General features: G+C 31.7%; 1 protein-coding gene across 3 annotated transcripts in view; it reads left to right on the top strand.

Annotated features, from left to right (window-relative positions):
- Positions 1-14,121, top strand: part of LOC145663992 (transmembrane protein 229B-like) — a 188,322-nt gene extending 174,201 nt beyond the window's left edge. For all 3 annotated transcript variants that reach the window (XM_081730271.1, XM_081730270.1, XM_081730269.1), the window contains exon 3: positions 126-14,121. In XM_081730271.1, coding sequence (XP_081586397.1) covers positions 126-487 — 362 coding nt within the window. In that variant the 3' untranslated portion in view covers positions 488-14,121. The remainder of the gene's footprint in view (positions 1-125) is intronic.
- The last annotated feature ends 465 nt before the right edge of the window (positions 14,122-14,586 follow it).

The raw sequence follows: 14,586 nt of genomic DNA, 5'->3' as shown, positions 1-14,586 counted from the left end.
CACACTTAATTTACCAAGCTAATGCTTACGGAATAAAGTATTAACATGTATTAAAAGCTTAACCAAATTAGAACATTTTATCTTGTGTATTTATCTAATATCAACTTATTTGCCACTCTTTCTAGGTTGTTCGAGTGTGTGGTCTCTACTTATCTATGGAGTATCCGGTATAGTAATGGAAAACATGTACAAATTATGGTTTAAAAACAGAGTTCACGTTCTTATCAGAGGACTGATTTATGTGCTATGGATCTACTTCTGGGAATTTTCGACAGGATTTGTTCTTCGATACTTCAACGCGTGTCCCTGGGATTACACTCTGTTTTCTTACAATATACATGGACTAATTACATTAGAATATGCTCCTCTGTGGTATATAGTGTCGTTAATAAGTGAAAGAATTGTTGTATGCAAAATTCCACTTCTCAGGTGGCATAGACAATGTCCAGATCCCCGAAATGGTGAAGCTTCCAAAATCAGGGACTGAAATAGAATATAAAAAGATATAATAAAGTAGTTTGTACAAGATGAGGTTCGAACTAAGAACTTCTTATGACTAGATGAAATTGAAGTTTACGAATGACATTGAATTCTACTGGTGGAATTTTAAGTTTGTTAAGTACGTAATATCACTTTGTATGTTCCATAACAAGAAATATAAAATTCCGGTTTCTTGTGGGATTACGAAAGGGATTTTAAAAATACATGTGTTTGTGCGTGTTTGCGAGTATGTGTACATGCATGTATGCACTGTATATGAGTATATGTTTGTGTAAGATTAAGGTTATAAATAAGCAGCTATAAAAGCATGTCATACTCGTTAACAGTTTTAGGTATGAGTAATGGTGGTATTATTTCCCAAATCATCATGAGATGGAACAAAAACAACCTTCTTCGTAATAAAGTTTTACCAAGTCTTTATGGCAAATAAGATGCAATATAATATGCATATACAGTATTTGAATAATTACGAAAAAAATATTCAAAACACGTGTTCTTCCTTGAGAATCACCAAATCGAAATAAGACTAAAATTTATTTTATAGGGTACAAAACAAGTTAGTCTATGTACAGAGATAAAATAAATTAACCAAGATATATGCATCATGGTATCACATAATGCATTGGATAAAAACTTAATTTTTGTTTGGATATTATATTTTCACAACTGTCTTTGTATTGCTTTAATCAGGGGTAAAAGTGGATCTGAAAAGGTAAGGGGAAGCGTGACGTCACGCCGTCCCCAGTGCCTATCTTTGCCCATTGTAATTTGTTTAGAAGGTGATGGGACGCCATAGATTATTTTCTGGAAGTGAGGGGACGGCGTTCTCCCGCTTTGCCCTGTACTTTTACCCTTGGCTTTAACTATTTTTTTAAGGTCATGTAACTTTTGTTAAAGTTATCACGCATAATATTTTAACAAATTAAAAAATAAAATTTTGTTAGTGTGCACAATTCAGTTGTGCGTTTTACGATAACAGTCAAAAATGAATTTCCTCTGTAAAATTTCTGTTGTCGATGATTGTGAAATGAATTGTCTAGTTAGAATGCAGTATTGTCCGTTCTGAAATAAAATCAAATTCTGTTTAGTGTACACAATACTATACTAAAATGAAGAAATTATTGGGGATTCGGGATCGCAGTGTTGGAAAACGGTTGCGACCCGACAAGCGACCAGCTAGTATTGTAATGTCAGAACATTTGTTTTGATGTGTGAAATACAAGTTATTGAAAAATGTATAACTGATTGTGAAACATGACTTTACAATAAAATATTTAAGTTTTGCATATTTAAAAAAATCAAATATAGGAAAATGCTATTAATTGCGTCAAATGTTTACTTCATTTTCCAGTAAAGTAACTGTCTGTAACAAGGATGGCCAACTCATAAGCTATTATGTACCATTCTTTTATCTGCAGTGTCTTGAATGTGTCACTCATACTTAACATAACCCCTCTCATTATTATTAAACACTTTCCTTAATTTAAATCAGTGTATTACTTAAGGATACTAGATTTTTTCACAGAGTCCAGGGATATTCCTAATGTATGAGCCTCCATTTTTAAATTTATCTTTTCTAAATTTAGATTTATTGTTTGGCAGCACATTCACTAAATTATTTGAAATTACGTATTAATACCTAAATTTTTACTAATTTATTTATTTATTTATTTGTAATTTTAGATAAATTTAAGTTCAATATTTGTACGTAGTGAAAATCTGAAGCAAAAATAAAAATTTTACAATTAATAGATCAGACAGAAAAGCAAGCTGCTTTTTGCAATTTTCTTGAATCAATTGCTTGGCAACCTGTCAGTAATAGCAAGAGCTAAAATACTACTGAGAGAGTTTTGAAGATGGTTAACTTAATACGAAAGAGATTATCAATTTTTTTTTACGTTTTTTTTGTTATAAATTTAAATTTTTAACATTTTTAGTATTTTAATGTGTTATTTAGTGCAGGATACAGGATAATCATTAACATTTACTTAATGTGAACAAAAATTTTAGGAAAATCACAAAGGGATCCAAAGATTGCGATCTTGGCCAATAATTTGTTTTTTGATCAGGGGGTACAAAATTTTTGAACAGCCCTTAAATCGAGTTTTCGTATTTTCTACGGAATAAACACATCGTACTGAGTTAAGTAATAGTTTGAGTGTGGCTACACTATGTCTAGTTCTTCAGATATAAGGTCTAAAAGAAAATTTTTGATTGAAATACATTGGATCTTTTGATCAAAAAAAGAAAAGAAAAAGAAATAAATTTTTCAGTGGAGAATCCGTGGAAGATTTTTTTTCAAAAACTTCGACTCAGTATTACAATTTCTACTTATAACATTAGTTATTATTACAAGTTGAAACATAATATAATATAATATTAGAGACAATATTCCAATATGAAAGAACATCATTTACCTTATCTAGGTTTATCAAAACAAGAAATGAAAAACAAGTTAGTATGTAATAATATATATTGAGACATTTCTCAAAGTTATAACAATTGATTTTTTAAAAAAACGAGAAACGATTCAAATAAAGAGACTGTTTTAAACTACGAATTTATACTATTACACAATCATAATGATTAACAAGTCTAACAAGAGATATAGTGACAAGGATTTAAGTCTGTATCTGATAAAATTTTAAAAAAATATCAAATGAGGCAGTAAGAAGAAGAAATACTGCTACTGAAATTGAATGGAATCTTGAAGGAAACAAATCGACACCATTTAAGATTAAGAGTTTTTAAACTTTTTTTTCTATTTACCGTATAATTTGCACAACTTCTATATTAAATATATATTTTTTTTGTAGTGTGTAGGTCAACTAGAATATATCTGGTGATGCTAGTAACATTTATTACAAATAACTAAGATAATGAAATCAACAGCTTAGTTCGTATTAAGCTTTTCAGTTGGCCCTATTTGTAGTGAAAATATATAGATACCTAATAGTAAGAAACTTCATAGAAAGAAACTGGGGAATTACATGTACATGTTAAGAAGATCCAAGGATATCTTGGGGACGTAAGATGAAATATGTGTACTGTTCGTAGGAAGTGTTGATATCTGATAACTTTAGTTTGGTGATAACTAGTTCTTCTAAAAGTAATAACTTAGCTGTTGGCTTGTGTATAGCCTGCTCCCCCCAGTTCTTTTTCACCGGAACTGGGAGAGTCACTACTACTACTACTACTACTACTACTACTACTACTACTACTACTGCTATTACTACTACTACTACTACTATTACTGCTACTACTACTACTACTGCTACTTATTTCGAGAACAACCCAACCATCCCCTGCGGGGCTTCTAACCCGTTTTTACTACTAGTACTAGTACTACTACTACTACTACTACTGCTACTACTACTACTTACTACTTATACTAAAGCTTCCTTACCATAAGATTTACATCTTAAATCTTTATAACATGCGATTTCGATTCATTATAAACTATATGAATCGTTAGAATCGCTATGATTCGTTAAAAATCACGAGGGGGAGCGGGCTATACTCAATCCTAGCTGTTTTCAAAAATAATGTATGTATGTTTGAAAATGTAATTAAAGTGAAAATCTTACCTTAAAGTATTCCAATACAAGGAAAGTTACCACTAAAAACTTAATATTTTATCTGATGACGTTAGACAATTGCGGGAAATTGAAGTTGGGAATAAAATTTAGTTGGGTGCATTTGTATAATAGAATGTTCAAACTGTGTGCCATCCAACATGTAGATAGCACGAATACCTGTTTTATTATTTCATATCTATCTTTTTTGTTGTCTTTTTATATGCTAGTGTGTCTAGGTTGCAAATAATTTTGTTTTTAAGATAAAGTTTTTACTATAGGTCCTTTTTAACTTTCATGTATTTGCAAATTAATTTCTTGTGCAGTAATTGTATGGCATATGTGGCAACTTTACCACTTACAAACAGTCCACGTTCTATAGTGGCATATATACCATCGGTTGTCCACTTCTAATCTGTAACCATCACTTAATACTGATTATTGTTATTTTGTTGAATTTGTGAGTAATAATGTAACTTAAGAAATTCTGGCATTATTACTTTGCTTAACTTCAACATTACTTACCATTTTTGATCTGTACAGACATCAAATAAATTGTATGTCTGTCCATTAGATGATTCTTTGGATCGGATAGCTAAATTTGAGTAAATTTTGGTTCACATAGAAAAAAAAACTTAATTCTCCTTAAGCTACTCAAGATCATATTCAAAGCAATTGAATCAATTTATTTCATAATTATTGGTAAATGAAAATCTGAAGGATGCTCTTTGTGGGCGCTATTTAAAACTTGTCAGTTTAGGGGTTTTCCTTTCCTAAATTATGGAAAAACAATGTTTCAAAATACATGTTTCTATCAATTGGCATGTTTCTCGAAAACGTGTATTTTTTTCTTAGTCAGCTTCCAAATGGTTTTGTAAAATCTTCCGAAAAAGATTTTTTTTATATATATACAGAATGGCGTATGAAATGATTTGATACGACTGTTCTTTGAATAACATTTCCTTTTAGAATTCTATTGTTGAACAAAATGCCAAATAAAGTGGCTCTAGGTGCTAATTTGTTCTAATATAGTACATGTTCGCTGAGACCGTGTAGACAGTCAGATGTCACTGAACAAACATCTTCCAACTTCTCTTCTGAGCAAATCACGTAAGCTTGTTCTCTGCTTCCATAGTGAAGCTTTAAAATACCATGTGCGGAAATTTTTCATGCAGTTCGTATCTGACACGGCTTCTTGCAACTAATGTCTGTAAGCTCGGAAGTGTTTCCGTGTCAGTACAACATCCTTCGTTTCAAAAAATAATGATATTTCTTTCTTGGCTATCTTATTCAAATTGTGTACAATAGAATTGTGTAGAATTCTATTTTGGTAAGTCACATATTTACTGTCCTCTTCTGTCATTCTACAGACTGGCGTTTTGTGTGAACCAATGTAAATGTCGTCAGAATTACAATACTACTGTATATGATAAACTGACTTCCCACTCTATTTATCAAGGTACATGGAGTCAGTGCAAAGAAACAGAAATGTTTGGAAACGAGAACCAAACGAGGTGACATCCCACCTTGTGATGAAAGAGTGGGATAATCTATTTAAATAGTAATATAGATAGATGTTACTGTTGGTCTTTTTCATAATTTTTAATGGATTTGGAACAATTGTGATGAAATCCATTTCTCATTGAATAGAGCGAATGGCTATGCATTTTCGCAAGAAATAAAACTCGGTTTTCGTAGATTATTGCAACAGATTTAAAGAAATTAATATTGAATACAGAGTCGAATAGATATTCCAGTCTCTATTTGTGAGATTTTTCAAACTATATATCATTAGATTCAAAGTACTATTTACTACCAAAAAAAAAAAAAGTGTGGTGGCTCTTGCCTTCCTGAATATATGGTTGGAGAGCTAAGTTTACCTCCCTTGACAACAGAGTTGTTGTTAGCTGTTCTAACTTTTCACTAGCGTTAGGTGAATGTACAACAAGGCAGTAGTTTTAAGTGACTTACTCGACATATTTATTACTAAAAGAAAATTTTACCACTTCAATTAGAGATTGTCAGTGAACTTAAGTGTTTCCCAATACATATTGAATATTATTAAATCACCCTGACCTGTTAGAGTACAGATATGACCATAGTAGTCTTAAGAGACTTTAGGATTATTTACACATATTTGGACAGCCTGATAATGATCTGATAGTAAACCAATTTTATAGTCGTTGGCTGGCTAGAAGCCAAAATAGCAAATAAAATAATAATTAATTGGCTAGTAAAACAAGTGTTAAAGTATTTTATCCAATATAAATAGTGGACAATATTAATAGAAGCCAAAGTCATTATCAAAGATGATGTTTTGTCATTTTGAGGGCTGAATTTAGCCCTTGATTCGTAGTTTGAATATTTCTGATCTGCACCATAATAAGACATATTATTGTGAAATATCAATTATAACTTTATTACAAGATCCTTTACTTATCTTCTTCTTAGGAGGTTCTTGTTATTTATTATTTACGTATTTACAAAGTAACTAGTTATTTGTAAATGGTGTGTGATTCTTTTAAGCCTGTTATACATCACCAAATATTCCGTCAAATATTGTAACAAACGTTTCAGCAAAGTGGAATTTGAACGTGTACGATACCAAGTTGTATGCAGTTTTTGGGTTGATTACAACATTTGATACAACTGTTCTAAAATAAAACATGTTCTGTTTCTATCTCACATTGCATCAATGAAAACAAACGAAAATTACTGTGCGGTGGCGCTAAACGTGGACATGGGAAGCTTATTGATGCCTACAAGCAGTATCCTGTTTTGTATATCTGTAAACTTCAAGAATATTACAATAAATGCAAACGCAAAGAAGACTTGAAAAAAGTTGTTGCGAAATTAAGCTGACATGGCCAGAGACTACAGATTAGCGTTTATATTTAACATGCACGGTTCATATTTCCAGTTGCTCGTTTATTTTAAGATTTACGGTTTAAAAATTTACTTTTAAATAATCGCCTCAAGCGAGTAACGCGTTGTACTCTATGACTACCAGCAAATGTAACAATTGAATGAAGAAATATAAACAAATGAGCAACAGAACTAAGTTTTGTATTTGACCGTTTATAGTGCGTGTAAAAGTTTTAGCCAACTTATTTGATCATATCAGAGATAAGTTTGATACAACATTTGATGGAAAATTATAACCATCTATATAATAGGTTTTATATATCACTACCATCTCAATCACATAAAATTATGTTTCCCAAATTTGAAAACTCTTACTCTCATAGCATAAAATGGAAATGAAGTACAATATATATATATAGTATAAATTAATGCTGTTTCGTTAAGAAGGCTTGGACACATTGACGGACAGTTTTATGTTGTATTTAGAGTGAGAGATTTTGGTGGTCGAGTTATCCTTTCAAAATCAAGGCTGTAATGTGATGCACGACCTTATTGTATAACGGGAGATCAGAACCATATGAACTCTCATCGGGAATGTAATAATATGTTTCGCACTGCGTTGTACTTGGAATGTTATTTTAATTTTTCTACTTTTACATATTCACTCATAGTAAAGAACCTCATCTTGTACTCGTTTTGATAGATCATAGATTATTCAATGTTGTCTATATTTACAAGTGTCTTTTTTTTAATAGCAAGAGGAAAACGTATATGTGATTTTTCGTATAAGTACAAGAGGTACTAGGAAATGTTATCACGTTTTTTTCTTGAAGAAAATGTTATATTTTATATTCTGCACAGAAGATATTTAAAAATATATATATAAAATACTGACAGGGTTTCTTAGTGAAGTGTGTCTGTGTATATATATATTTAAATATTATAAGACTACGTATTTATAGTTTTAAAAGAAAATCCTAATAATTTTTAGATAAATGAGTATATATATATATATATGTATAGTAATATATTTTGTTGGTTTTAAAGTGCGTGTTATTGTTGATGTTATAGTATCTTGTAGTAAAAAGGCTCGACAAATGACTGACTATATAATATTTTCTTTAATTTGTCTACGAAAGTGAAAGGTATAGACTGTTTATAATCAAAATCACTTATAATATTTTATCCAACTTTGTTTGATGAGATTTATATTTACTGTGTGAGAATTATGACCTTATTTTATGGAATTGGATGAAGTGGTCCACTTTCTGAAAATAATAGTACTCTTCCGTTAATTCTTCCATTCTTAAAGATTCAGTATTTTATCGTTTGTCTTCAATTCTTACATTAAGACAAAAGAGAGTGTAAATTGAATTGAATTTTACAACTTTATGACTTGACATTTCCTTAAATATAAACTACTTTCTACACTTTTCTTCTTCTAAATTCTGGGTATACGAGGGTAATTCATGTCAAAACAGAAATCTAAGTTTTAGAGAAGTAACTTACACATAGTCGTAAAACTTGTCCTACATTTGGTTCTTACAGTATTTTATCCAATCATAAACTTAATAACACTGTCACCGACAAGACTGGTTTGAGGGATCATCTTCTCATTTACTTTGTCAACTTGGATCCAAGTTGCTGCACATCTTAATATTAATCAAGTTTTTATAACAGGTCAAGATCTACCACGATGTCAAGTTTGGTCCAAATCGGGTGATTTAGATTAAACTTGTATGATATGTATTAATGTCCTTATGATTGATTTTGACGGGGGGGGGGGGGAGAGAGGATCAAATGAAGGAATATAAGTAAACAGAATAAATCACGAGCGTTAAAGAATATTTATTATTTTTCAGTATAATCTCAATTTACGTCTTATTATTTATTTTATTTTATGTACAGCAAGAGCAAAAATAAATATAAATTAACATAGAATCTTTCCTCAAGCATTAGACTAGTCAATTTTTCAAAATGAAAAATCAGGATACGCTTGATACATGATGACAAAAAAATTAAAATACCTAAATAATATATACAGGGTTTGTCGTGCAAACAGTAGGACTGATTTTTTAAAAATAAATTTATTCACGATTTTGACACATCAACTTAATAGTTTTCAAAATATGCCCTCTCTGCATCATCACAGTGTTTCCAGCGACTCTGTCAATCCCTGAAGGCTCCCTGGCACACAGAAACTGGAATACTCTTCAGCTCCCTCGTTACGGCCTCTTGAATAGCCTGGAGCGAGCCGTCCTTTCATTATCCTTTTCAGTCGGAAGAAGAGGAAGAAGTCTGCAGGAGCGACATTTGGGCTGTAGGGTGACTGGGGAAGCTATGTAATGCCATGTTTGGTCAGGAAGTCCATGACAGCAAAGGCGGTGTGGCCTGGCACATTGTCGTGATGAAGTTTCTATGATCCAGTGATTGCTGGACGGACGCGGGCGACTCGTTTTCTGAGTCTTTCAAGTATTTCATCGCGTAACGCTGTTCTAACAAACGATTTATTGTGGAGATGACAAAGCACCTTGAAAGGGATTCACCTTAAACTCGATCTACACTCCGTGAAGCTTGGAGACGATTGGCGATTGGTAGCTAAGACTTCCCACCACCCAACCAGCGCAGTAACTTCCCCTCCTTCACCACGTTTTGGCGAAAGAAAATCAGTTCTACTACTTCCCGGACATACTGTACTGTGCTCATGTTTACACTAGAAAAACACTGTCTTATTCTCTTAATACTGCTCACTCTAGTTTTAGATATACTTATTTGCAAACGTTAAGTAAAAATCAAAATCTGACCAAAACAAAAATTTGCGGCATTGAACCTCCGGGTTCCATAAGCCATAGAGAGTTAGTTAGTTAGTTTTAGACATCATTGCCAGTAGATACATGTGTATTTCGAGAACATTCATCTGCTAATTATTGTGGATGATTGTACATGGGGCATTATTCAATTTATCAACAATTGTAGGAGAAGGAAATAATGATGATTATAGTGACTATTTGGATGTGATAACTCTTAGAAGAAGGAACTGCAATAAAGACTGGGATTTAAATCTTCTTTTAAAAAAATTAAATTAGTGAGTTTTTCATTGTATAATATTTTCAAAGTGTGTCTAATATTTTATGCTGGGTATTTGTATTTTTCTATTAAAATCATCTCATAAACTTGAGGTTGTGTTAAATTCGAGGTTGTACTGTATTCAGTACGATAGAAGATGATATTCCAAGATTAGTGTCTCCTTTCTATATTTTGAATAATGAGATTATGCAATGCTTTATCATTTTAGCCTGTTCTATCGTTAACATGAACACAATCGCGTCCTTTTTTAGGTCCCTGCTCTCCAGTCTTGTCTCTTCATCTTCTTCAGTTTTTTCTTGAAGTTAAACTGTTGATCTTTGCAAACTTGGAGTAGGATTATCACCATATTCTCAAGAAAATAAATAATAATGCATTGCGTAATACCCATGTAAATATCATATACTTAGTACAAAGTTATAAACCATGTCCACTCGCTAAACTAACTGCGGTTCTGATGTGAAAAAGCCCTCGTATTAATTTGTCGACTTTAATGTCTGAATTTAAGAAATATACATTTGGTTACTTCTTTGATTACCTATATATATATATAAAGTTCTTCCCAAATTTTATGGAGATGTTTGACAACTTACTTCCTTGTTGTCAGAGTTACAGTAAATTGGAGTATTATAACTTTGGTGATAAAGGCAGTAAGTTGCGTTTGAAATGTCAGGTCAAATAAAATATAACAAGAATGGAACATCAGAAAGTTCAATTTATTTAATTAGGTACAATATTGTTTAAAACATTCTGGCCACCCATTTCTATTTGTCATACTCATAAATAGAATTAAATCAAATGAATTTGAATTGGTCTTTAGCTTCTACTGGGTATTTATTTCAAATTAATGTTAAAAATTGTCCTATGTAAATAATAAGATAAGTGGCCAGTTTTTTGTTCACAAGACATTCTGAAACAATTTCAGAAGCACTAAGCTTTCAAGTCAGTGAGGTTCGTCGTCGAATCGAAGAGAAAAATGAAATTAAGTTATGTCCTTTAAGGCTCATTTAGGCTCTTTAGACTAAAGGGGACGAATAATTGATAGAATGATAATGTAGGAGGAAACAAGAAACCCCATGAACATAATGTTGTAAACTACAAACTTACACGATCTCGGATCGAACCAGGGACCCATCGCACCAGAGGTGAGCACTCCAACATTCAACCACTGGACGAACTGGAAAAGAGAAGTGGGCAATCTAGAGCTTAAAACTAGAAAAAATTAAGCGTCTAGTTTGCTGCCTTCATTACACTTAATATCGATGATTAGTAACACTCAACGGGACGTTTTACCCATTCCTGTAGTGTCTCTTTATTCTTCGACAACATACAATTTGTGACTCGAAAGCTTAGTCCTTAAGTACTCAATTCCATTTTTCTTTCTTTCGTGTTTAGCTAGTATACTTGATTTTGTATTTGTCAAGTTGTAAGTAATAATAATTACATGTCACTACAGCATATATTACAAGAAATCATCAAGAGTATAAAAACAATACTTTCAGTTTGTATATGTTCATGTGTGCTTCTTCTTTAGATAATCCTGACAGAAAATAAATGTGAAAAGACTTACCACAATTATTTATAGGATTTCGCTTTTTTTTTTTCAGTTCTTAATTTGTGATATTTTAAAACTATATCACATTTATTTATAACGTTTCGCCTTTTATCCAGTCCTTAATTTTGTAACATGTTTGTCTTACTAAAACTTACAGAAACAGGTGAAAATATCAAGAATCATGAAATTTGAGCAAAAATGTTGTTTCAGTAGCAGAAAATTTTAAAAATTGATAGATTAATTCAATTGTAAGTTCTTTCGCATCCAAAATTATTCCAAATAAATAAATAAATAAATAAATTTTTCCATATATTTCTATATTCTTACTTGTTTCAAAAGGAATTTTGTTCGTTCATTCTACTTTCCTAAACTTAATGGAATGTTGTAAATATGATGCACTTCAACGTGTGAAGAAAGAAAAAGCAAGAATTCTGTGATACTGTTCCTTCGTTAACGGTGTTGAATACTTGCACGGCATCTTTGTTTTTGTTTCTTTAGCCTATTGATATATATATAATATATGTATTATATAGATATACAGGGTGTTACAGAAATGTGTGACAGTATTTTGGGAACAGATTTCTCACATCAAAATAAGAAAAAAAGTTCATATGGACCTATGCTCAAAAATGGATAGTTTCGGAGTTATAGGGTGTCGAAAATGTGAAACTAATTAACTTTAAAAGTTTATAGCTCCACTACTATGGGACCTATCGTAATCGGGTCAAGATATCACTAAGGAACTGGTATGTAAACTATCCAAATGTCCATGTTTAAGAATGCTCCAGTACTTGCACAAGGATTTTTAGAGAGGTAGGTGAAGAGTAATTAAATACTCACAAACAGCTTCTCTAAAGTTCTTTTTTTTTCACGTTTTTGACACCCTATAACAGCGTTTCCCAACCGGTGTGCCGCGAATGGGTCGCTGGTGTGTCGCGAGGAAATCGAAACAAAATTGTTAATTCTATAGCAATCAAATTGCAAGACATTGGAGAAAATGTATATTTGTATTTCACATTACTATGAACCTCTCCTAAATCTAGAATTTTAAGTTTCATGCTGTGTTACTTTTCTGCACATTTTTAATGTTGAAAAAAAGTATTAGTTATCATTGTTATGACCATTATCGCTTCTTTATTGTTGCAGACTATTTCGTAACTTGAAATTTTAACATATCATTCAATCCTTTTGCAAAGCAAACATGCATACAAATTACCTACAATTTGTGTTTTGAAAGTAAAAGAGATTTGTTTGTTCGTTCCTTATTTACTGATCTTCGTTCTTAGTGAAAGGTTGGAGATAGTTTTTGAAAAAGAAAGTGTATTTTTAAAAAAACCTGAGTCATTCTTATTTCATTGCATTATTCTTTTCTATTTTAAATTAGAATGAAAATTAAGCATAATGATTTACCACGGGGGAAAACCAGTGATCGAGCTTTCTTCTTTGTAAAAAGGATATTAGTAATCACAGAAAAAATACCACTGTATTTTATATTTACTACTACTACTACTACTACTACTATTACTACTACTACTACTACTACTACTACTACTACTACTTCTACTACTACTACTACTACTACTACTACTACTACTACTACTAATAATAATAATAATAATAATAATAATAATAATAATAATAATAATAATAATATCTATATGAGTGTGCCGCGAGAATTCAAGTTACACCTGTAGTGTGCCGCAAGTTGAGAAAGGTTGGGAAACGTTGCCCTATAACTAGGAAACTGTGCACTTCCGACCACAAGTTCATATGATTTTTTTTTCTTATTTTGATGTAAGGAATCCAATCCCTAAATATTGCGACAATTTTTTTAACACCCTGTATGTCTCAAATGTAAATTCATTTCGAAAAAAATAAGGTGGGATGTCATTTATACTTGAAAAAGAAATCAATAAAATTTCAGTTTATTTTAAACGGGGACGTCATTTGGGGAGCATCCCTGAATTTGAACTTTTTAATAAATTGTATAGTAATATATTATTTTTTTTAAAAAAACGTGAAAAACATGAAACTCTTTATGTCGAAGGACAATTTTGCTTCTCCCTGGCGATATCTCAAATAACGCTATTTATTGAAAAAAACAAAAATAATTCCCTCATATAAATCAGTGGGCTATGAATAAAGATGGCGCCTTTACTCAACACCGTTAAGTATATAAATATATTATTTATTAAGTGTCCTCCATTGAGTGTTCTCTGTTTGATGACATATCAGCTTTTAATGAAATGGAAATGATGTATAAGAATTGAGAAGTGTTATTCTTTATTTACATTAACTTATTGTAATTCCTGATCAATTTAGTAACTTAAAATAGACTTAAAAATATGGCGAGCCCTAGGTTTCACACGTGTGGGGGTAATTGTAGATGTACTTCCATGTTAACATACGTGTTAGTTTGTATGTTTATTATTGGTCAATTACTTTGTTCGTTGCATGGTCATAAAAGAAAACTCTATGTACATAGATTTCTGAATGTTAGGAAAACTATGATGTAATAAAGTGTTTATCTTCCTTTTTAAATACTTCTAATTAAACAGTTATTAAATCCAAGTACTAAATATATGTGTATGCAATGCTGGCTCGTGAAGGAAGTCACACCAGCAAAATTTAGAAAAAATGAAAATAAAATGAAATATTTAAGTTTTACGTCCCACGATTATGCCGGCTAGGCTAAAGGAGACGGTGATGATGACAGATGAGTGAAATGGTGGAATGAAGAAAGTGGGAGGAAACGGGAGAACCTCGAGAATACCCACGAACACGGTGTTTGTCCACCACAAAGTCCAGACGGCGCGAGCTGGGATCGAACCAGGGACCCCAAACACCGGAGATTGTGTTGATTGTTTGTAAACGGAGCCATGTGTGGAATATTACAATAATGAATCATAAAATATGTTCACCACAATCCGAAACAAACTCCTCTTAAATGAAACGAAAATATACGGTAATTTAGACTTACTTCAGTGAAGTGTGTACTATTAAGGC

Source organism: Thermobia domestica, chromosome 11 (genome assembly GCF_964235325.1).
Source record: "Thermobia domestica chromosome 11, izTheDome1.hap1.1, whole genome shotgun sequence".
Lineage (NCBI taxonomy): Eukaryota > Metazoa > Arthropoda > Insecta > Zygentoma > Lepismatidae > Thermobia > Thermobia domestica.
Note: the sequence above shows the minus strand (reverse complement) of the source record. Positions and strands in the feature narration are given on the sequence as shown.